Source organism: Gouania willdenowi, chromosome 5, assembly GCF_900634775.1.
Source record: "Gouania willdenowi chromosome 5, fGouWil2.1, whole genome shotgun sequence".
NCBI classification, from domain to species: Eukaryota; Metazoa; Chordata; class Actinopteri; order Blenniiformes; family Gobiesocidae; genus Gouania; species Gouania willdenowi.
This window is the reverse complement of record NC_041048.1, coordinates 20,435,306-20,457,090: the sequence shown is the minus strand read 5'-3', so window position 1 is coordinate 20,457,090 and position 21,785 is coordinate 20,435,306. Positions and strand designations below refer to the sequence as shown.

The window sequence follows — 21,785 nt, the reverse complement described above, 5'->3', positions numbered from 1 at the left end:
TTGTCCTCCACGTGCACCATCCTATAGTGCATGTGTGCGAAACGCATCCAATGCGCATCTGCGTCCAATCGCTTAAAATTAGACCCCCTTATAGAAGATGAGGCCCTATACACAGCGACTGTTCTGCCTTTAGGGATGGGTGCTACTGCTTACTGTACTCATGAATAAGGTACTTGTGTGTACATGCATCCTCGTTCTCCGTAATGTCGCTGCAGTCAGATCACAGATACAGCAGTGCTCTCGTTGAGCTGCATTCGTCTGATTGGCTGATAGGTCGCTGATTCACGCAGAGCGACATCCATCCATAGATTACTCATCTCTTTTTTTTTTAATATAAAGTCTGTTACTAATGTGTGGCGAGTTACATTACTTCTCAGCATGAGAAACGTTTTGTGGCGTGCTCCTTATGTGCATCGCCATCATGTTGTTTATAATTCATACTTCTCACTGCAGTCACTGCATCTGTTGGTTAACAGGATTTCCTGTTTACTGTCAACCCCCAAACCATGTGTAGAATCTTTCTCATTTGAATTCCATTAAAACCAACTTGTCAAGCTTCTACAAGGAGGTATTGATCCCATGATTATAGTTTGCTGCCTAAAGCACTGACATGTACATATGTTTAAAATGTAGCCAGATTACCGTATTTTTTGGACTACAAGGCACACTTAAAATCCTTTAATTTTCTCAAAAATCGACAGTGTGCCTTATAATCAGGTGCGCCTTATGTATGAAATGAATATGTCAAAATGTTTTAGTACAACTTTGGTAAACTATGAAACTGCACTGCTTGATGGATTTTTGGCACTTCAGGGCTACCGTAATCAGACGCCTCATGGAGTGATATGTACCAGTACTGTGCTTCAACATACTGAACTGAAAAAGTGAGTGTACTGTTCTGTATTTTATGTGTTAAACCTGAACAATGTTGAGAGTTATTGTTAATGAGTTGAATAAAGTTTGACAATTCTGTCTATTGTGTTTCGCTTAATGAGCCTTATTAATAATAATAATAATAATAATAATAATAATAATAACAACAACAAACTGGTGCGCCTTATGTATGAAAATTAGACCCGGTCAGACCCATTCATTGATAGTGCGCCTTATAGTCCGAAAAATACGGTAAACGGATCATGTTCACCAAAACATACACACGTACAGACAATCCCTGTAAGTTTTTGCGCACTTTGGAAGTGGGAGGTAGAGCAGAGACACTGATCTGAAAGATAAAACAGAGCTGCTCTGTAATGACCTTAGTTAAATCACACATCAAAGGTCTAATTTTCATGAATGTTGTGTGTCTAGAGATCTGAAGTTGGACAATGTGATGCTGGACCAAGAAGGCCACATTAAGATCGCAGACTTTGGCATGTGTAAGGAGAACGTGTTCGGAGAGAATCGGGCCACGACTTTCTGTGGCACCCCTGACTACATTGCTCCAGAGGTATAGATCTATAATAATAATAATAATAATAATCATGAATACATTTTATTTGTAATGCACTTTTCATTACAAGAAAACGCACACCTTTAAAAACAGATCTGCAGTGGTTGATGCTCTGCTTGTAATGATATATGCAATAGGAACTGCTTTCCTTTTCAACCAGTAAACAGGATAAACTGGATTGAGATCAATTATCTCCCCGTTCCTGTCAACTGATGGTGTTGATGTGTTTTGGCGCCTGTTTGTGTTCCCTCAGATTCTGCTGGGACAGAAATACTCCTTCTCAGTGGACTGGTGGTCTTTCGGGGTGCTGCTGTACGAGATGCTGATTGGTCAGTCGCCGTTTCACGGAGACGACGAGGATGAACTGTTTGAGTCCATCCGTATGGACACTCCCCATTACCCCCGCTGGATCAACAAGGAGGCTAAAGATCTGCTCGAGCAGGTCTGTAGCAAACTCTTTACACTGCAGTCAGTAACCGTTTATCCACCTGAGAGAGCCTTTATTACTGTAATGATCCCTGTAAACCCCATAAAAAGCACCAGTTACAACTTTAGTCAGAAATCATATTCACCAAAAAGACGACCGTAGTTTAGGTTAAATGCCTTTCTAATGGGCCCACAGCAGATTCAAACCAACAACGGTTACAACTCCACTTCTTTAGGCCACCACAGAGAGATTAGGCTACTGGCATTCATAGTAACATCACTCTTTGATCCTTTGATATTGGTTCTTTATATCTTTGTGAAGCAGAATTCACCAAGCGTTGGGAGTTAGACATTAGCTGATATGTTTGATCTGCGTATTTAGTTGTTTGGTGTGTTATTTGTAATTTTAAAATGTATTAATTAGCAATGAACAGGTGGGTTTACCCTTGTGATAAGTAGTGATTTAACCATTAAATATGGAAGGGCACACTCCCATCAGGTAATCTGTGCAGTGTCTAATCACATGTGTCACCTATAAAGTCTTGATTGTTTGGCTACTGTGAGTTAAACCGTGTCACTGTTGAGCACGGCAATGCTTACCTGGCACCAGGGTTGGAGGTAATTACATTTTTCAATTACAATTACGTTTTCAATTATTCATGTTTAAATATAAGTCAATTACATTAAGGTGGCCGGCATTTTTTCCACTTAGAAATTAAAATTACAAAGATCACTTTTCCTCTGTAAGTCAATTTAAATTACTAAATTTGGATTACAATTAATCCCAATTCCTGAGTCTATAATAAATAAGCCCATAAAATGTAATCTTCCTTTTCCTCTTGTGTTAGCTTTCTGTTAGCATCTCTTATGATAATGAGTCAGTTTTGACCCATTAAATCATCTGTAAAATACACTAAAAAATATTATCTATCTTCCAATTTGTTTTTCATCTCTTGGTTACGTTGTTAGGCTTCCTAATCTATGAAAATACTGGTATTTATATTTTTGGTGTGGGCATTTTTTTATTTTTTTAATGGTAAAATGATTCTCAAGAGAACTGACAGGTATTGGGAAAACTTAAGAATTATTAACTACGTATGTGTAAGCCATAGAACTGTAACATGATTCCTTAGTTTTTCATTCAATTGAATTGTAATTGAGTTTTTATAGAATTTTCATGCCAATTACAATTACTAAGTAAATTATATGAAGTAAATTACAATAAATATATGAATAAAACAGCAAAAGTTTTTTTTTATTCCATTTACAATTATAATTGTTATTAAATTATAATTGATCCCAACCCTGGCTGGCACGGTTAGAACAAACGGCCTGCCTGAACACGACACAATTGGTTGTGTACGCATAGTAACATATGCAACATACTGTATGTAGCGTGTGAACATTCCTCCGCAGGTGTTCTGGATCTCAGGAATTTATTTATTCTTTATAAAGATCAAGAACAAACAGCAGATTACTAAAAGTGTGAGCCATGTTTTCATTGCACTGCTGTGTATGACACGAACTAGAAGTCTAGACATGCACCAAGAGAGGTACTGATATACTTCTACTCAACTAGAAGTACTGTTACTTGATTTAAATAGTACTCAAGTACAAGTAAGTCATACATAAAATACTCAAGTACAAGTAAAAAGTAGCTCAATTAAATAGTGCTCAAAGTTAAAGTTACTAGTAACTTTCACCCCCCATGTTTATTTGTGGTGATGAATCTTGCCACGGTTTCCTTGTATACATCTCATGTATAAACTTAAAAAGGAAGAGATGAAATCTTGCACAATAGGAACTTCATTTATTTTCCACAAAGGCATCTGTGCAAAATAAAAGGTTTGTCAAAATGTACAATTTTTTTTTTTTAAATAAAATGGCACAATTGAATTGAATTCAAAATATATAAATCATCAGGCTCTACGTTATAGCAACTCTGAAACTGAGAAAATAACCTCCATTCAATGCTGTTTTGGTGCCTTGCATTACGGTTAATCTGATTGGTCGGTAATAATGTGATGCATTTAATTGTTGTCTGGTCATTTCATTTTTTGTAGTTTCACAATGTCCGTTGATCGTTTTAAAACAAAAAATAATCATTTACTCTGTAACGGTTGGGTGTAGAAATGTAACCAATTATCCTCAATGTGTGGAAGGGGGATATAGGTTTGAGTTAAACTGGACAGCTTTTCTCAGAAACTGTTTAAGATAGGTTAACCAAATTCGGTTTGTGGCTTCAAGGTATCAATACCTTGATTGAGTTCGAAAATGAGAAGTGTGCAATTCTCTTTTCCGGAGTTATTGCCCTTGTGCCGTTTTTTTTTTTACTCTGTTCGAGGTATCTTCAAAGGGGACAGCTTTTCTTAGAAAGCATTTAAGATAGTTAGTAATTTTATATTCTTATGTGATAATATTTTCTTATGGATACATTTAAGTTAGATTTAGGACATTTAGGAAAAGTTTCTTAGTTATAGTGAGAACCAAGTTGTTGATGACTGTCTTCTTGTTTTACTTCTTTTAAAACGTACTTAAGTACAAGTAAAATTAGTGTTTTTACTGCTTCTGATTTACAACAGATGAGTTGTTAAAAGTGAGTTTGACTCTTATTTTTTACAGCTAATAATTGTTCCTTAACTGAGATTCTCCTCCCTGCAGTTATTTGAGAGAGACCCGACACGCAGGCTGGGAGTTGTGGGGGACATCCGTTCCCACTCCTTCTTCAAGCCTTTCAACTGGCAGGCCCTGGAGCAAAGGAAGATCGAACCTCCCTTTAAACCCAAAGTGGTACGTCCCCCTCCCCTCACTGAGTGATATCGTCTAAAAACTCACACTATAGATATTTATTATGCGTGTGTTTTTGCAGAAATCACCAAATGACTGCAGCAACTTTGACCGGGAGTTCCTCAGCGAGAAGCCAAGACTCTCTCACAGCGATAAGAACCTCATAGACTCCATGGATCAGTCGGCATTTGCTGGTTTTTCATTCATCAACCCCAAAATGGAGAGTCTTATAGAGAAGTGATTGAAGACTGAGGTTACCTCTCTGCTGTAGTGTTTATGGTACTGTTCGTATTTCTGGGCAGTGTTTTTAAGCATAAACTGATCTCCTCGGGTACACATGTAGTGTTTATATATGGATGTTGTTTGCATGCTCATCATGTGTCAGGAAGTGAAATTGTATTTGATTATTGTTATGGAGGCAGAAAGTTAAAAATTAACATTCCACTTGATGTACCGTTACTATCGGCATCTTTTTAATGGCCTTATTTTTGTGAATCTTAAACCTTAGCGGGTAAACATTTGCAATTATGGAGATAGCTATAGAAATAAATTAATCTGTACTGTACACTTTATCCCTGGAAGCTCTACTGTATTTATGATTATCGGTGCAACTTCCCATCTAATATATTCAGTAGCTGTTGAAATATGGCCACTTTAGTACTACATTGTGTAAATGTAAGTGATTTAATCATGTTTTACCAATAAATAATAGTAGTTTATTTGGTTAATTACAGATTTCTTGCCTATAGACAGAGCTTAAGGCAAGAAATGCAAGTTGGTTGTCCGTGTGAGGCATTTACAGTAACTGCATGTAAGGCACTTAAAGAGTCATGCTATTGGTTTAACCTAACAAAGACTCTTATTTTTGTATTTTATTTGTTTAACATACAGGAAGTTGCTCCCCTAATTACAGAGTGGCAGAATGAAGGTTACTCGATTGTGGAATTTTCTGATGAGATGGAAATTAATAAAACATGTTTTTAAAAAATTCAAATTTGATGCTTTGGACTCGATTAACCAAAAAGAAGTGTTTTAATAAACAGACACTGTAATTGTGCCATATATAGATCAAATGTAAACAGTTGCCACCACCTTTAGAGATGTCAAAGATCCTGTTGGACTGGATGCAGCCCTTAGTGTAACAATCAATGAGTGGGAAGTCACTGCAACTCCTGTAAATAGGCATTGTGTATGTATATTGTTATGACGTGTATATTGGGCTACTTTGTGGGTTTTTTAAGCTGTCTGTATTTTTCAATTTACGGTAATAAAAAGAATCAATCTCTGTCTGTTTTTAAGATCAGAGTGGAAATAAAACAATTTACATCAGCAGGTTTATTCTGGCATCCAAGCGTTCACTATCAGGTTGCCAACCATCACCTAAAAAACAGAAAAATCCTTCATAGAATGAATAAGTGACACACTTTGTTCTGTATTTCTTTGAAAATAAAAAACAGATTGTTTAAAGTCAGTGGGATTATGAGAGGGTTTTTACAAGTCCGGTGTTCTCACCAAAGGTGTTGCCGGCGCATTTTGTATTACATTATATTATCTCCGTCAAAATTGTTGCTATTGGAGAAAATCTAAAGTTTTCAGGAAGCTAAGATGTTGAACTTTACATCCAATATGATGTTTTCATAGTAATTTCAGTCACACGTGTAAGGGATGTCTTAGAAGTAGACTGCTATGTTTGGCGAGTGGCAACTGAATGTGAGTTCTTAAAATTCAAAATTTTTAAATTTTAATAATAAAGTTTAATGATGATCGTACCGTGTCGTTACATTATCCCTTGTATTGGATTTTTTTTTAATTTGTATTTATTTATAAATGGGCTCATCTAAATAAATGTGACGAAAAAAAAACAAATTTCACAAGTTTAATCTCAAAAGATAATCAAATCAATAGCAAAAGTTAGTCCTCTAAAATTATTGAGTTCTTTATTTTGAAAAAAAAAATTATTGAAGATAGAGGAACACAAATATTGTGAAAATTTAAATAAATTACAATGACAATCATATATAATTCCATGGTAATCATTCACATTCTCTTTAATTTATAAATATGAGTTACTATAGATATTTAGTTGGAATTGGCTGTTAATTTTAACAACCAAAAATGGAATGGACTGAAGCAGTAACTACTTATGTTTCAATAGGTGCAAAGCATTTTGTTTTTTAAATATTTTTTGAATATAGACAGTGGACTCATTAACTTAAAGTGATTCTCAAGATTATTCCAAACTTTAAAACCGTAAACAGAAACAGATCTTTTAACATTTTTTTCTAAATTTACTTTTTTCAAAAACATAAACCCCTCCTAAATAATACTTTTCTTAGTTTTAAAAAATGATTTAATACCCAAAGGAAGGCTTTTATTTCTTATTCCGAATAAAACACTTTTAACCTTACTATATCCATAAGTTTTATATAAATGTAAATACAATAAATTAAATATCAATCACATTACATTAAATTGATTCATATTTTATCATAAAATGATTTAGTCTTTTTCCCCCTTAAAGTCTTTTTCTAAGGTTTTAATTTTTAAATCTAATTTGACAGCAATGGAGGGGAGGGGTTAGTGATTTAAAAAGAATGTACGCCCTCTTGCGGTGACTCTGAGAAGGCAGCGGTATCTCTGACGTCACCACGCAAGACACGTCTGCACAGTGTGTACGGAAGTGTTGTGGCTCCACGGTGTCCACAGTGTCCTCCTCTCCTGTAAACGTCATCCTACCTCAACCCTCATGAATGAAGGACCACACGGTGCTTTAGTGTGGGGGTGGGGGGAGTAAGAGTCCGACATGAGTTCTCAGGAGGTCCTAAACAGTGCCTCCACTTTAGCCTCCTATAATGTGATGCTACAGGTAACTGAGGCTAATTCACAGCAAGTGCTGCAGGTGTCCCTTTGAATGCTAATGTCTGTGTTTGTGGGGGTCTCAGGTGATGTTCCGGGTGCTCACCTTCCTGCTCAACGCGTTCACACTGCGGTTTGTGTCCAAAGAGCTGATCGGAGTCGTCAATGTCAGGTGATCTCAACTTTAAACACGTGCTATTTCTGCTCCTCTGTGCCCAATGTGTGTCCCTGATCAGTTATTACACTTGTTCTCAACCTTGGGGTCGGGACCCCATTTGAGGTCGCAAGACACTGGGAGGGGGTCACCAAATGCTTTTGAGAAATAGAATATTTTTTGAACAATGTGAGCTTGTTTTTACCCTTTTTCTGCAACTACACCAAACTTGCCATATTTTTATGGAAATGTCTATTGATACGGAAACGTATCTATAGCCTCTGGGACAATGGCGCTGCACTAAAGAATTCTTCCTTCCGTTGCCGTGGGTTCGAAGCCCGCTTCTGTCATATATATTTTTTCATTTTAACACATTTAACACGGCAAATTCCACCTTTAAAAATACGTATACAGCTGTCCACCCTAGTGTTTCTGGGCAAACAGTCCCATAGGAAACTGGAAATAAAAAATATTTGGATAAAACACACTTTAAAAGTGTGGTCAACAGTCCAGAAAGGAATTAAAGGGACAGCCAGTCTTTCACGGGCAATGCAGATTATCAGAAATCCAGATTTCCTCCCCTCCACAGTGGACACAACCTTTAAGAGATGGGAAGGCAGAGGCCTAAAGGTTATTGATCAGCTGTTCTGTGATGACGTTCTACAGCCATTCTCATATCTCCAAGACAAGTTCTCTTTACCCCAAAGTCATATGTTTTGTTACTTTCAGATTAGACACTATATCATAAACCACAAAAATTGGAATACAATTAAAACTACCCCATCAAAATGTTGAAACTTACCTGATTAATATAATAAAAACATCATCTACCCAACAAAAAACCATGTTTCCCATTTATACAGAAACCTGCTACTGGACACATCAGATAATACTCATTATATTAAAAATAAATGGGAGCTGGAGTTGAATATGTCAGGGCAAAATTGTTAGTTATGTTTATTAACATATTTACTCATAGACTTTTCATTTCTGCTGTTTCATGTTTTCTGCTTTCTTCTCGAGGTCAGCTTCCCAAAACACATTTTATCCCTCAGACACAGAGGCATGACACACTCGCATGCCTACACACACTCACATAGTCACACATACACACCCAATACACATCCATTCATACACACAAACACCATACACGCACACACCTCCAACACTCACGACAATCAGGAGATACCAGAGAACTGGTTGTTTTGACCTAAAGAAGAAACTGTCTCTTTTCACCCTCTTCTTTCACCTCCACCCTGTCCTCTTTATCTCCTGGGGGGAGGAGGGAGGGGGGCTGAGGGGGAATATACGTGATGAGTTAGAACTGTGCCACTCTGTCATCGGACGTCCGCCCGGGGCGGTCACTAATTTTGTCCACCTTTGTACTCCTTTTTATTTAGTTTTATAATAAACCTTTTTTTATAAAATCATCAATGCCTCGCCTGGACTCCATCATTCAACCAGAGCAATAAATCATGTCTCCAAATGAGGTCAACCGCAAATTTGCCGTGACAAATATTATAATCGAGGATGGAGAGTGGGAAACAATTTGTAGTGGTTGCCATAAAGGAATTAATAGTAACACATGAAAGGAGTTTGATTGGAAGACAAAGATAAGGTTTGTAAATTTGTTGACCACCCAGATGCAAGAAAATGTTGGAGAGGATGTGGAATGGTTGGTGACCTTTCTCATACTATATTCTGGGACTGCCCAATCTTGATTCCTTTCTGGAGGGGTGTAAAAATGGAGATAGATAAGGTTCTGGGAGTTGATTTACTATACACACCGAGCCAGTTTCTTCTTGATTTGACTCCTGAAAACATGTATACAAAAGATCAAAAGGTTACCCATAGAGAAATACCTGTGTAACTGGGGGGTCACCTACACTTTTCTGTAATGTTTTGATTGGCCATCATTTTATTTGTGTATTTGTCTCATGTCGGCTTTGTTCGGTTTTCTGGGATCCAACATGTTTTTTCTTATTTTATTTCATTATAATGTACTATAATAATAATAATAAAAATACATATACGAAAAAAAAATAAACATTTTAGGGTATTTCCTGGGTTAGGGTTAGGGCTAAAATAAAAGGGTTAGCAGGGTAGCTAAAAATAAATATGAGCTGAAATAAAACTGACGGATCGTTAAGTCATGTGGTGCACCCATCACATGACCTAAACTGGCCAATGAGGGGCGCTGCATATGAATGGACTGTTACTTTATCCATACGTTTTTGTATCAATAGCCAAGGCCTATTTTTATGAAGGTAGATTTGTGTCTTTATTATTCAATAAAAAAAAAAAAAAAACTTTTTCAATAAAAAAAAAAAAATTGAAATAAAAAAAAAATTGAAAATGTTTTTGTTTTTTTGATTGGTGATTTTTTTTTTTTTTTTTTTTTGATTGAAATTTTTTTTTTTTGATTGGATAATAAAGACCCACATCTACCTTTGTATATTTTAACCAATTTTAATCACTTTTTATTGCCATGTTTTTGCTCCTTTTAATGTGTTTTTGCTACATTTCTCTAATTTCTGCCTCTTCTCCACCAAATTTCAATGCCTTTTCTGCACATTTTTTCAACTTTCAAGACATTTTCGGCACTTATATATAAACCCTTTCCACCACTTTTCTCACCTAGTTTAAACTAGGTTAAACCCATTAATGTCAGTTTAAACATCTTTTCACCATATTCCATGCTTATTTTTTTGACATTTTAACCACATTCACAATTTGTCATGCCAATTATTGACCAGTTCAAACTATTTGTTCCTACTTTTTAAATTACATAACCACTAATTTGCAACTTTTAACCAATTTCTGTGGTTTTTTAAAATCCCATTTCACCACCTTTTCCACCATTTTTGGTCACTTTTAACCCATTTTATTTCTGATTAAAACGAGGATTTACATTTTTGACTATATACAATGGCCCAAATTATACGAAACTTAACGGTGGATTTTATTCAGATAAATAAATGAATTATCACAGATTCATAGAACAATCATTTTGCTGACTTTATGGATGGGCCCCAAAAATCTTTCCCCTGTATCTCCCCTTAAAGATGACCTTGTCTCCACGTGACAATCACCCTGGTCTCTGGAACAATTATTTTGTGGGCTGTGGGCTGATAGAGTTAATAGAATGTTTTTATTGAATTTCTGCTCTATATTCATTGTTCTCTGTCTCTCTTCTCCAGGCTGACGTTGCTGTATTCTACACTCGTGTTTCTATCCAGAGAGGCTTTTAGGAGAGCCTGTCTGAGCGGAGTGTCCGGGTCCAAGCACTCCTGGAGACAGGTCATCAACCTGCTTTGGCTCACGTGAGAGATCTAAAAAATATTTAGGAATGTTTTGCATTTAAGTCAATCCCATTTGCAAGAAAATCAGTCAGCACGCAATTAGGGCTGGGCAATATGGACCTTAATTCCTAACTTTTTTCTTAAAATGGCTATATATGATATGAATATCAATATTTTTAATTCAATAAAGTCTTACCACAAAGACAATTCTGGGTTAAAATAGCTGATGCACATTGAAAAACAAACAGCTGCACAAATTGTGCACTTTTGGCTTTTTCTCCTTTGACTCTTTTAGGGGAAGGTCTGGGTGAGGAATGCAAAAATAAATTGTAACCCTGTATAAAAAAAGTCCCCATACATTATATCAGACCAAAGCATCATTTCGTGTATTTGGGCTGTTTTGTGTGTTTTTCTGTAGTTTATTTTTGTTTTTTCTTGACCTTTTCCATGTTTCAGGAGCCATTTTTGTAATTTTGGGGGGGCACACAGAATTAGGCCATGGGCCGCATTCTGCCGGTATATGGCCTGAATTGTTTCTTACTTTCTTTACGAATCCATTGTCGTTTCCCATGACTGCAGGCTTCCCCTTGGTGTGCTATGGGCAGCGCTGCTGGTTTGTGTGTGGCTGTGGCTCCTGGAAATCCCAAATGTTCACACAATTCCTCACTACGGTCCGGCCGTGGTGCTGTTTGCCTTATCGGGGGTCCAGGAGCTTCTGGCGGAGCCTCTGTGGGTCCTGGCTCAGGCTCACATGTTGGTCCGACTGAAAGTGGTCGCTGAGAGCTTGGCCATGATCGCTAAGTGCTGTGTGACGGTGGTGCTGGTGGTGTTTGCTGGAGAATGGGGCCTTTACATCTTCTCTGCTGCACATGTAAGAAATCCTCTGTAGCAGAATGCACACTTTGAATGTGTGTTTAACAGGGTTCAGGTCAATTATAATTGTAATGAATTATCAATTATGGCATTAATATAATTGTAATCATAATTCCAATTGTATTTTGTTGTTGTAATCTTAACTGAAATGTAATTGAGTTCAGATAAAATTGACTTAGTCATTTTAATCGACATAAAACTGGGGAGCCATGTTACTTTTCTATAGCTTACACACATGTAGTTAATAATTATTAAGATATGTTTCATATCAAGTTAGTGGGTTAGAGTTGGGAAATAAACGAATGTATTTAATAAGGGATGATACAATGAGTAACAAAACTGTACTGATGTTTTGTAAAAAGAGTTTATAGCTAGGGGTGAGTATTTGCAAGGATGTTGCAATATGATACGTATCACGATCCTCTATTATCGCGATATATCGCGATATTCTACCTTGTTAATATCAAAATTAAACATAGAGATGAAAAATCAAGTTGCTGTATATGTTCATCAGAAGATATTGATCATGCAGAGGACAAATTGAGTCAAAACTATTTGCTTCAAAACATCCTATTTATTACTATTATTATTATTATTATTATTATTATTATTATTATTATTATCCATCCATCCATCTTCATACCCGCTTATTCTCGTTTAACAGGGTTGCGGGGGTCTGCCGGTGCCAATCTCCGGCTCTCATAGGGCGCTGGCCGGGGGTACACCCTGGACAGGGCGCCAGTCCATCACAGGGCATATTATTATTATTATTATTATTATTATTATTATTATTATTATTATTAGTGTTTTTGGACATTTTTACTGAAAAAAAAGAACATGCAGTGTCATAAAATAAAGTGCAACAAGTTTCTTTTCACTGAAACTACTGTGTAGAAGTCTAAAAGTAACCATGACAACATAATGACAGCATTGTAACAACTGTAATTGAGAACATTAAGGATAAATCACCCCGAGTTACTGATAATGCACAAAATAAGAAAAAATAATTTATCCTATTGTATCAGTTTAAACACTGATCTCAACAGATCATATGAAAATAACACACGTCCATGAAAATGTGAAAAATACAATAAGAAAAATATTAATTAAATATCAGGAAAATAAATCAATTTTTAATTAAAAAAAAATAAATTTAAAATTGCCACCCTGTTGTTCCCTGTTTTCCTCTCAGTTGGTGTACACAGGACTGCTGGTGCTATGCTACGTCGTGTACTTTGCTCGTTTCCTGGGATCCAAAGAGGCCGCAGACAGACGCTTCCCACTGCGTTCTGTTAGCGATCTGCTGCCCAGTAGAGCTGAAGGAGAGGTAGCATTCCCAAAACATTGTTGACACACACACTATTGATATAAATCTCATGAGGAAACCCTCCCTGATTGGCTCTACATTGGGTGTGAATATTCCATGTCTGTGTTTAAAGCCACTGGTGGACTGGAGTCTGGCTCGTCTCACTTGGAGCTTCTTCAAGCAGTCTTTCCTGAAGCAGATTCTGACAGAGGGCGAGCGTTACGTCATGACCTTCCTGAGCGTCCTCAGCTTTGGAGACCAGGGCGTTTACGACATCGTCAATAATCTCGGCTCCATGGTTGCTCGATTTGTCTTCCTGCCGATCGAGGAAAGCTTCTACATATTCTTCGCTAAAGTCCTGGAGCGGGGTCGGGATGTGGAGAGTCAGAAACAGGTCAGTGCGCTGAAATCGACATCATGTGAAATGGCATACGAACTACTTATACTAAGTCTGACGTCAAAATGTGTATGCTGTGTTCACATGAAATAGTATGGAAAGATTCAGTATGCAAGAAATACCCTGATGTATATTACATCCTATATTGGGACATTTTTGAAGTATGCACGGTGGGAAACACTAGTCATACTCAATCGCAACATGATGCATTGCGGAATGTAAAATCGTCCTGGGACGGGCTTCAAGCTAAAAGTCAAACATCAGTTTTTCAAAACAAAAGCATCTCTTCTTGTCTTTCATTAGTTAAATGGGGCTCTTATTTGAAGTGCACAATGGCGGGTCTCCCAAAATCTCCAAAATGTCAGAATGAAATGTGTATCCGTGAGTTTCATGGATCAAATGACCGCATGTTGATATTCTGCTTGGTCATTTTTTCATTTAAAATGAAAAAGAACTTTCAAAGGTGACGAATTAACGGAGATATTTAGCCTCAGTGTGCTTTTTGTTTTTGTGAAACTTGGAAGTTTATTTCAGTGGGAGCGGTCATCATCCTAATCCTCCTCACCATACTAATAGTATATAGTAGACAGTATATACTCATAGAGTGTGTAGTGTTTAGTAGGGATGGCCCGATACAACTTTTTCATTTAAAAAAAATAATAATTACTTATTTTGTAGTGTGGAATGTTAGAAAAGGCTTGATTAAGGGATGTTAGACAACAATAGTCAGTAACAGTAGGTATGAGAAAAACTGACCCATTCATTATTAACCAATTGGTTACATAAATTTTAATCTTCAACATATTATCTGCAGTATTTTACAGTTGAACAAAATAAATAAAAATTGAATTTGGGGAAAAAATAAAGAAATGGGAGAATCTGAAAATTTGAATCCGATATTCGTTTTCAGGCTAATATTGGACCGATATCGGATCGGTTCACCCCTAGTATGCGATTTTGATCACAGCCTTTGACTCGTGGATTGTCCTTTCACAGGAAGAAGTTTCCATTGCTGCGGAGGTCCTGGAGTGTCTGCTGAAACTGGTGCTGGTGATCGGTCTGATCATCACTGTGTTTGGATATGCATACTCTCACCTAGCGTTGGATGTTTACGGTGGCACTCTGCTCAGCTCTGGGACCGGTGAGTGAGGCACATTATGGGAAACTGAGCATCACCTGGATGTTACGCAAAGTGTTTTTCCTTAAAGGACCCAGTTTGCTGCGCTGCTACAGCTGCTACGTCCTCCTGCTCGCTGTGAACGGAGTCACAGAGTGTTTCGTATTCGCTGCAATGAGCCAACGGGAGCTTGACCAGTAAGAATTCAGACACAGGTGTCGCATGGCGTGTCATCCAACTCAAAACTGTCCAAATTATATATAAAGCAAGCAAAGGTGCACTTCTAAAAGAGTTGCAGAAAAGATTTTTAGAGAGGGAAGGGGAATATAATAAGGAAAAGTACATTTCAAGATGCAATATGGTGGAACAACACTGAAAAGGACGAGTATAACAATAGCAGGGGTTAAATGAAACTGCCTGAAGGATGAAACATAACAAAGCAGCAACATAAACCAGTTTAAAAAGCTTTTTAAGTCATATATCTTTAGTAAGTATAAGAAAGAAGAGCAACAGTTTTACCTAGGACAGCAATAATTTATAATATATATATAATATATTAATACTTACTCAATAAACATAATAAAAGGTATGTATTGTGATAGAGATTAATTTAAATATTGCCACACTATATTTTGTATTTAAAATTTAATTGAGGAAATTTGTGGAGTAAATATTAAATAGTATATTATTATTGTTATGTACATATATATATATATGTATGTATGTATATATATGTATGTATATGTTTGATGTAGATTATATATATATATGTATATATATGTATGTATATGTTTGATGTAGATTATATATATATATGTATATATATGTATGTATATGTTTGATGTAGATTATATATATATATATATATGTATATATATGTATGTATATGTTTGATGTAGATTATTAGTTAGTTAGTTAGAATATATATCGTGTGTGTGTGTGTGTGTGTGTGTGTGTGTGTGTGTGTGTGTGTGTGTGTGTGTGTGTGTGTGTGTGTGTGTGTGTGTGTGTGTGTGTGTGTGTGTGTGTGTGTGTGTGTGTGTGTGTGTGTGTGTGTTGTCATTCGCAGGTACAACCTGGTCATGCTGGCCCTGTCTGTGTCCTTCCTCGTCTTGTCCTACATGTTGACATGGTGGGCTGGAAGTGTCGGCTTCATCTTAGCAAACTGCTTGAACATGGGCCTCCGTATCTGCCACAGTCTGCTCTACATACACAGATACTTCTATTCCAGTCAGTGGAAACCCCTGCGTGGCCTGCTGCCCTCACCCTTTCTGCTGCTGGCCCTCGCTGTCAGCGCAGTTAGCACCGCCATGTCTGAGGTATCAACTTTTAGCTGAAAATGTCAGATTGACTCAGTGTGAAGTGGAAAAGCACCTGTTTACTGGAGCCTCTGTGTCTTGTGCTGGCAGGCTGTGTTCTGCTGTGACAGCGGCTGGTTTCTACGGCTGCTTCACGTTGCCGTCGGCGCGGTTTGTCTGCTCGGCGTCATCGTTGCTATTCTTCTCACTGAGACTCGGCTCGTCCAGTTTGTGAGGACTCAGCTCCTGCCTCGATACAGACAGAAACACAGTTAACCCTGGAGCTCATGGACATTCCCTGCAAACAGAGGGGATATAGTTACTGGATTCTTTCCTTTTTTTAATCAACCTACAGTGGGTTTTACATCAAAACATTCCTTTGTTGTATTTGTTTATATGAAGAAAAAAAAAAACTGATACAAAGATATTGTATTAATTTGTGTGGAAATGAAATCACTTGCTGTGCTTTTTGTATTTTAGGGTTTGGTCAAAGTAATAAAAATGCTGAATGTATTCAGTGACGTGCAGTCAGGGTAGGCAAGGTAGGCAGTGCCTACCCAAGGGTGAATTGATATTTTGAATATTTGTTTTAATTATAATATAATTATAAATTATTTATTTTTCAATTTCCGATAGCCTACAGTACCTATAAGTTTGAAAGTGTCAGCGATGACTATCTTGCTATCTTACATTGCAGCTTTGACTCTTGTCCCATAGCGTGTTTGTGTTTGCACATGCGCAGTCAGTTCCCCAATATGAAAATCATTTATGTAAAAAGGCCGTTCTCTACGCTGCCTTTAGACATAACCGTGCTATGCTAAATCTGTTCACAGTGCATTAGTGAATTGATACAGTGTGGCCGTTGCTATATTCTCTAGCTCGTGGGCGGGATAACACTACAGGCAGGATAACAGCGCTAGAGATGATGGAGAAACTTTCTTTTGATGAAAAATGGGAGACCAACACCTGAGTTACCAGACCTTCAGCAAAGGTAAAGTCAGAACATTGTTCTTATTTTCTACAGTGAAAGGTAGGATTGGGTTTGTGGGTGCACCTCACTGAGGCTGTTTTGAGTTGTTTTCTTCGTGTTTCCAACACAAACAATGGATGGGCTGCCGTGTCATGAGATACTGTTTATCTTATTGTGAGAGTATGGAGGCTATAATAAATAATTGTTTATGTTTTTTTAATGGTGTTTTAGGATGTTGATTTTGTTTCATTAACATTTACCAGCAGAAACATATGAAATTGTCATTGGTGGTCTCGATTTGCAACGCCCTGCCTACCAAACCTAGTGCTCACGGCACGTCACTGCTCAAATTTAAATACAGTAATGTGGTGTTGTTTTGATTACCTGGTGTTGCATCTTCATGAATGACTTTAAAATATTAAGTCCACCTCAGGAAGTTCTAACCCCTATTGAATTATTCAAATGTTGACCCAAATATAAATTCATCATATTTATCTTCATAGACGTACTACAGTGGCTTCTGCTATTATTGTGTATCAATCCAATCGACTGATATAGTCAATACATCTCCCTTACGGAGATTTGTCCCAATTTTGGATCAAATCAATTACAAAAGTTAGCGTTAGCAGGTAAACTTATGGATCTTGATGATGAAAGGTTTTAAACTTTAGGAACTTGAGCAACATCTGTAACATTTAGTTCTAGATTTTGCACCAAGTAACAATCGCTGGAAAATAATTCATTAATATTTAAACCCATTGTATTTACCAGTAACTTTCTCATTGTTTTTTTTATGTTTGCGACTAATGCTTTGCTTTGAAGCAGCTACTGAGTAATCCTTTACATTGAATGTTAAGAAAAAGTACAGCAATATTGCCAATAAGCCTTTTCACACACTCGGAAAACTTCTTGCGTGTGAGTTCAAAGGTAAAGAGGGATAAAGTCGCCTTGGCTGACAATGAGTCTGACAGAGATTTAGATTACTTTTACCGTTAAAGCATTGGTTCATTGAAAGATTTTTTGCAGAAACGTGGTATTGGTCTCCAAGGCAGAAATGCCGAGTTAGCCGTTAAAGCTAATGCTGAACGCGAGCTGAAAATTCTGTTTTTTTGTGTCTTTTGAAACAGTGACCAATCAGCTGATCGGTGCGGTTTCAATTATTGGTCTGTTTAGTGTGCATCTTGTGCAAATTTTAAATTTAATTAAAATAATAGCTTAAAAATAATCACGGACCTGGTTAGTGAATGGTGTACCTCGTAAATATACCTTTTCAAAGTGAAAACTCATACTGTCCTTTTCATACTTGGAAATCTCACTTGTCCCATCAATAATAATGATAATAATAATAATACATTTTATCTATAAGCGCTTTTCAAAAACTCAAAGACACATTACAGTTAAAACAACTACACAAGTCAAAAAAGAAACTAACAATAACAAAGGTTAAAACAGAAAAAATACTTAATCATAACTATTAAAAGCTTGGGAGAAGGAGTGTGGAAGTAAGGGTTGTCTGTCTCTCATCGGTTTTACAAAAAGTGCTCAAATATGTGCAACATTCCCTGGTAGAGCACCTGTGTGGAAGCGAGAGGGCTGCCTTGCTTCAATACTGCTGCTAAGCTGTTCTCATTGGTTTTTAAAAGTGCTCGGATCAACCGAAATTGGCTTCAGCGGAAAGCCCTTGTCCCTCCTTGAGTCTGAATATGTGTAATATCAATAATATAAACACTATTAAAACGCTAAAGATCTCTGGAAATAAATTACAAACGCTGTTAGGTTGGAAATATCAGAGATCAGAGTGAATGAGCTTGTTTACTTTTTTTTTTTTATCCCTTTCGACCTATGACCTATGAGTGTCCACCCCAGGGCTTGAACCCAGGACCCTCTAACGGTCGGACATGCTAACCACTAAGCCACCATGCACCCCAATGTCAAATTGTCCTGCAGCTTAACAGCTCAATAGGTTGGATGGATAATGAGCCGCTTTGTTTGGATGTGTGGATCAAAGTGAGCATCAGATTTTCACACAAAACCCTCTTCAGCATTTAAAAATACTGGCCTGAAAAGTGGAATATTTATTAGCAGTGGTCTTCAGGTAGAGAATTGGTGTTTCTGGCTATAGGCGCACTATGCAATTGCATTAGGTCACATGAAAAAGTTGAGTCCGTGTTTCCAGGGTGGAATTCTGGCAACATAAACAGGAAATGAGGCACATTCTTACACTGTGAGGTAATACTTGTTTAGTTTTCTCTCAGTCTTTAGAACATTTGAACAAATGGATTAGGTTTTTAAATGAAATGTCTCTAAAAGGGAAGTTGCCTTTGGTTTGAATGAGATCCTCCAAAGTAGATATTTTGTTGGTTGGCTTGTTAAATACAGATCTAAAAGACTGATGGACTAAACAATCATATGTACTCTTCCTGCTTCACTGGGATTTATTTAGTGAGTGTTTGACTGTTGCAGCAGTAATCTCATCTCATATTGTTTAAAGAAAGAGCAAAAAAGCCCCTGAGGAAAAGCAGGGTCACAGAAGGAGGAGGAGGAGGAGGAGGCTGTTCATGTACGTCATTTATTTTCTTCAGCACAGATCGACTGTCCTCTGCACTGCTGTCTGTAAATGTGCTAAAACAGACCCTGAGGAGAACCAGCTTCAACCATCATGTCCAAAGTAAGACTTCAAAGCTTCTACTGTTCCTCCAGTGTGGGAAACTACTGGAACAGCATTTTTTTTGTATTCTTTTTTTCCGGAGAGTCAGGAGGAAGAACAGATGCAGCGTCCTGAAATGAGAGATGAGGACTTGAGTGAAGCAAAGACCAATCTGGGCTTTGGTGTGCCAGCGAAAAGCAAGACTATTGAAGTGATGGAGGAATGTGGTGAGGAAACAATTACATGATTTTACTCCAAACACATGTTACATCAGCTATAGATTGTTAAAGTCGCAAAAATGTGGCAAGAAAAGAGAGAAAAGTGACTAAAATCAAAATGGACCAAAAGCAGTCAAGAGCTGCCAAAAATAAGCAAATAAAGAGGAACCAGGTGTTATTGGTAACTTAAATGGGCAAAATGTGGCAAACAATAGTGAAAAAGGGCAAAAATATAGAACAAAATATAGTGAAAAATGGAAAGAAGTGGTATTTATTGGGCAAAAGTGAGCATATTTGGATGAAAAGTGGCCCAAAACAATTAAAGAAAGGACAAAAATTTTATAAAAGTGTTTAAAAGTGCAAAAATTGACAAAAGAAAAAAAATACATTTATTGCCAGGGCTGAATTTTTGTCCCAGTCCACCCCTGTTAGTGAGTAACCTATGATGGTCCAGTTTCCACTCCTTATACAGAGAGAGAGAGAAAGAGAGAGAGAGAGCTGGAGTGACTTGTGTCTCCCCCAAGCATCGCCGTAAGGGAACAATCAGATGTTTGTCTCTGTCTTTGTAATAAGAACATACATGATTCATGTCTGTCCACAGAGAAGATTGGTAAGGCTGCTCCATCGGTGTTCAGTGGAGGAAGATCAGGAGCAGAGACGGTTTTCAACACACGATCAGCCCAGCCTCCCAGAAAATAGAGGGAACTCTGGCTGAAAGGCGTCTGACATATGCAAACATACACACCTCTATAATAGATCATGTCTGCAGGTGTTTTATCCCATTTATGAATTATAGCCTTCTTCTCTTGTCCCTATTGGTAATGTAATTATCACACTCAGCTTGATTACATTGTGTCATTTCACTAAATACAATGATGAAGTGTGATCCAGTGATTTGTAATGTTATTTCCTATAGGGCAGTAAATGTGCAGATTTTATTTACTCGGTAGCATAACCAAAAACAGCTTTTTACACCCAGAAAACAAGTAGAAGGAAACTTCAAAGGAAAATCCACAGAATTACATACACTGATGTATCAATGCTGCAAATTCCAAACCCGTTTAGTATGAAAATAAATTGTTCAAAATATATAAACGTGTCAATGCCTACTTTGTTCGTCTAGGCCAGGGTTGCCATGGTTACGGCTCGTCCTGCCCGACTGAACATCACATCTGGCCTGTGGTTGATATGGGAGAGGGGAGAGAAAATCTAATGTTTTAAGTTATTTTTGTGTCCACCAGCACACAACATGTGAAATAAACCCATCCAGTCGTTTTTTTGTGGTCTGTGTAAGTCTTATAACACAAAGAAATTTGCCCGTTTCAAATTTTTTACATTTGTGACGTCACACGTAAAATCGGGAATCAGTGTTGCAAGATCAGATGGACAATTTCCAGCCCAATCACATCTTAGAACAGCCCAAACATGAACAACGAATCTGGCAACACTGTGTTTGTGACACAATGCGACACAGCGGTTGTGCAAAACAGCGAACTATCACCTTGAATGAACTATTCCTGTAATGTCTTCATGAGATGATGACAATAAAGCAACGTAGGTTGAAGCAGCTGACTCAGCTCGCCGTGTGCGCAGCTGCAGTGTTTTTCTGACTCACAATCACAATATCTGCTTAAATATCCATGTGTTTTACTGTAATGTGCAGGTTTTTGGCGGAAAACAACAACAAGAGTGTGTGAATAGCAAAAGAAAGTCGCTAGTAATCAACTATTGTGTGGAGTCATATGTCTGCGTCTATAGACACGCCCACTCACACAGCCTGGTTTTAGAATTAGTCAGAAAGTCACTTTTCAGAGACTAAAACTCCAGAAAACAGGCGTGTTTGGGAAAATAAACCTCAAACACTATGTTGTTGGGGATCTTAGAATAAATGGAGATGGGTGAAATATAGCATAATACATATGTCCTCTTTAATTTTGGTGGAATCCGTCAGTTTGTCTGTTGTTGCCTCAGCTGCAGCTGAGCT

General features: G+C 37.4%; 3 protein-coding genes across 4 annotated transcripts in view; all 3 read left to right on the top strand.

Moving 5' to 3' along the window:
* The window catches only part of prkcda (protein kinase C, delta a), a 29,853-nt gene extending 23,719 nt beyond the window's left edge, over nt 1–6,134 (top strand). The window contains exons 15-18 of the mRNA XM_028445782.1: nt 1,309–1,447; nt 1,704–1,892; nt 4,538–4,666; nt 4,746–6,134. Of these exons, the coding sequence (XP_028301583.1) occupies nt 1,309–1,447; nt 1,704–1,892; nt 4,538–4,666; nt 4,746–4,904 (616 nt within the window). The 3' untranslated portion in view covers nt 4,905–6,134. The remainder of the gene's footprint in view (nt 1–1,308; nt 1,448–1,703; nt 1,893–4,537; nt 4,667–4,745) is intronic.
* Nucleotides 6,135–7,327: 1,193 nt separating this feature from the next.
* rft1 (RFT1 homolog) lies at nt 7,328–16,479 on the top strand. The gene is made up of 10 exons (XM_028447081.1): nt 7,328–7,529; nt 7,606–7,691; nt 10,874–10,996; nt 11,555–11,846; nt 13,041–13,175; nt 13,288–13,548; nt 14,548–14,692; nt 14,760–14,865; nt 15,738–15,987; nt 16,078–16,479. The coding sequence occupies exons 1-10, from the start codon at nt 7,467–7,469 to the stop codon at nt 16,240–16,242; spliced, it is 1,626 nt and encodes a 541-aa protein (XP_028302882.1). The 5' UTR covers nt 7,328–7,466; the 3' UTR covers nt 16,243–16,479.
* A 2,969-nt stretch (nt 16,480–19,448) lies between these two features.
* Nucleotides 19,449–20,892, top strand: mustn1a (musculoskeletal, embryonic nuclear protein 1a). 2 transcript variants are annotated; one of them, XM_028447350.1, is made up of 3 exons: nt 19,449–19,604; nt 19,687–19,810; nt 20,403–20,892. In XM_028447350.1, exons 1-3 carry the CDS (start codon nt 19,596–19,598, stop codon nt 20,498–20,500), a joined length of 231 nt encoding a protein of 76 aa, XP_028303151.1. In that variant the 5' UTR covers nt 19,449–19,595; the 3' UTR covers nt 20,501–20,892. The 2 variants fall into 2 exon arrangements, with proteins under 2 accessions (XP_028303151.1, XP_028303152.1); XM_028447351.1 differs by having other exon boundaries at nt 19,482–19,604; nt 19,693–19,810.
* Nucleotides 20,893–21,785: the final 893 nt, after the last annotated feature.

Bases quoted from the DNA above. Each gene is read 5' to 3' on its own strand.
- rft1 (XM_028447081.1), top strand. From the start codon at position 7,467: ATGAGTTCTCAGGAGGTCCTAAACAGTGCCTCCACTTTAGCCTCCTAT. The intron at 7,692-10,873 runs GTGATCTCAACT...TCTCTTCTCCAG, and splicing joins ATCGGAGTCGTCAATGTCAG to GCTGACGTTGCTGTATTCTA. The intron at 15,988-16,077 runs GTATCAACTTTT...TTGTGCTGGCAG, and splicing joins TTAGCACCGCCATGTCTGAG to GCTGTGTTCTGCTGTGACAG.
- mustn1a (XM_028447350.1), top strand. The intron at 19,811-20,402 runs GTGAGGAAACAA...GTCTGTCCACAG, and splicing joins TGAAGTGATGGAGGAATGTG to AGAAGATTGGTAAGGCTGCT.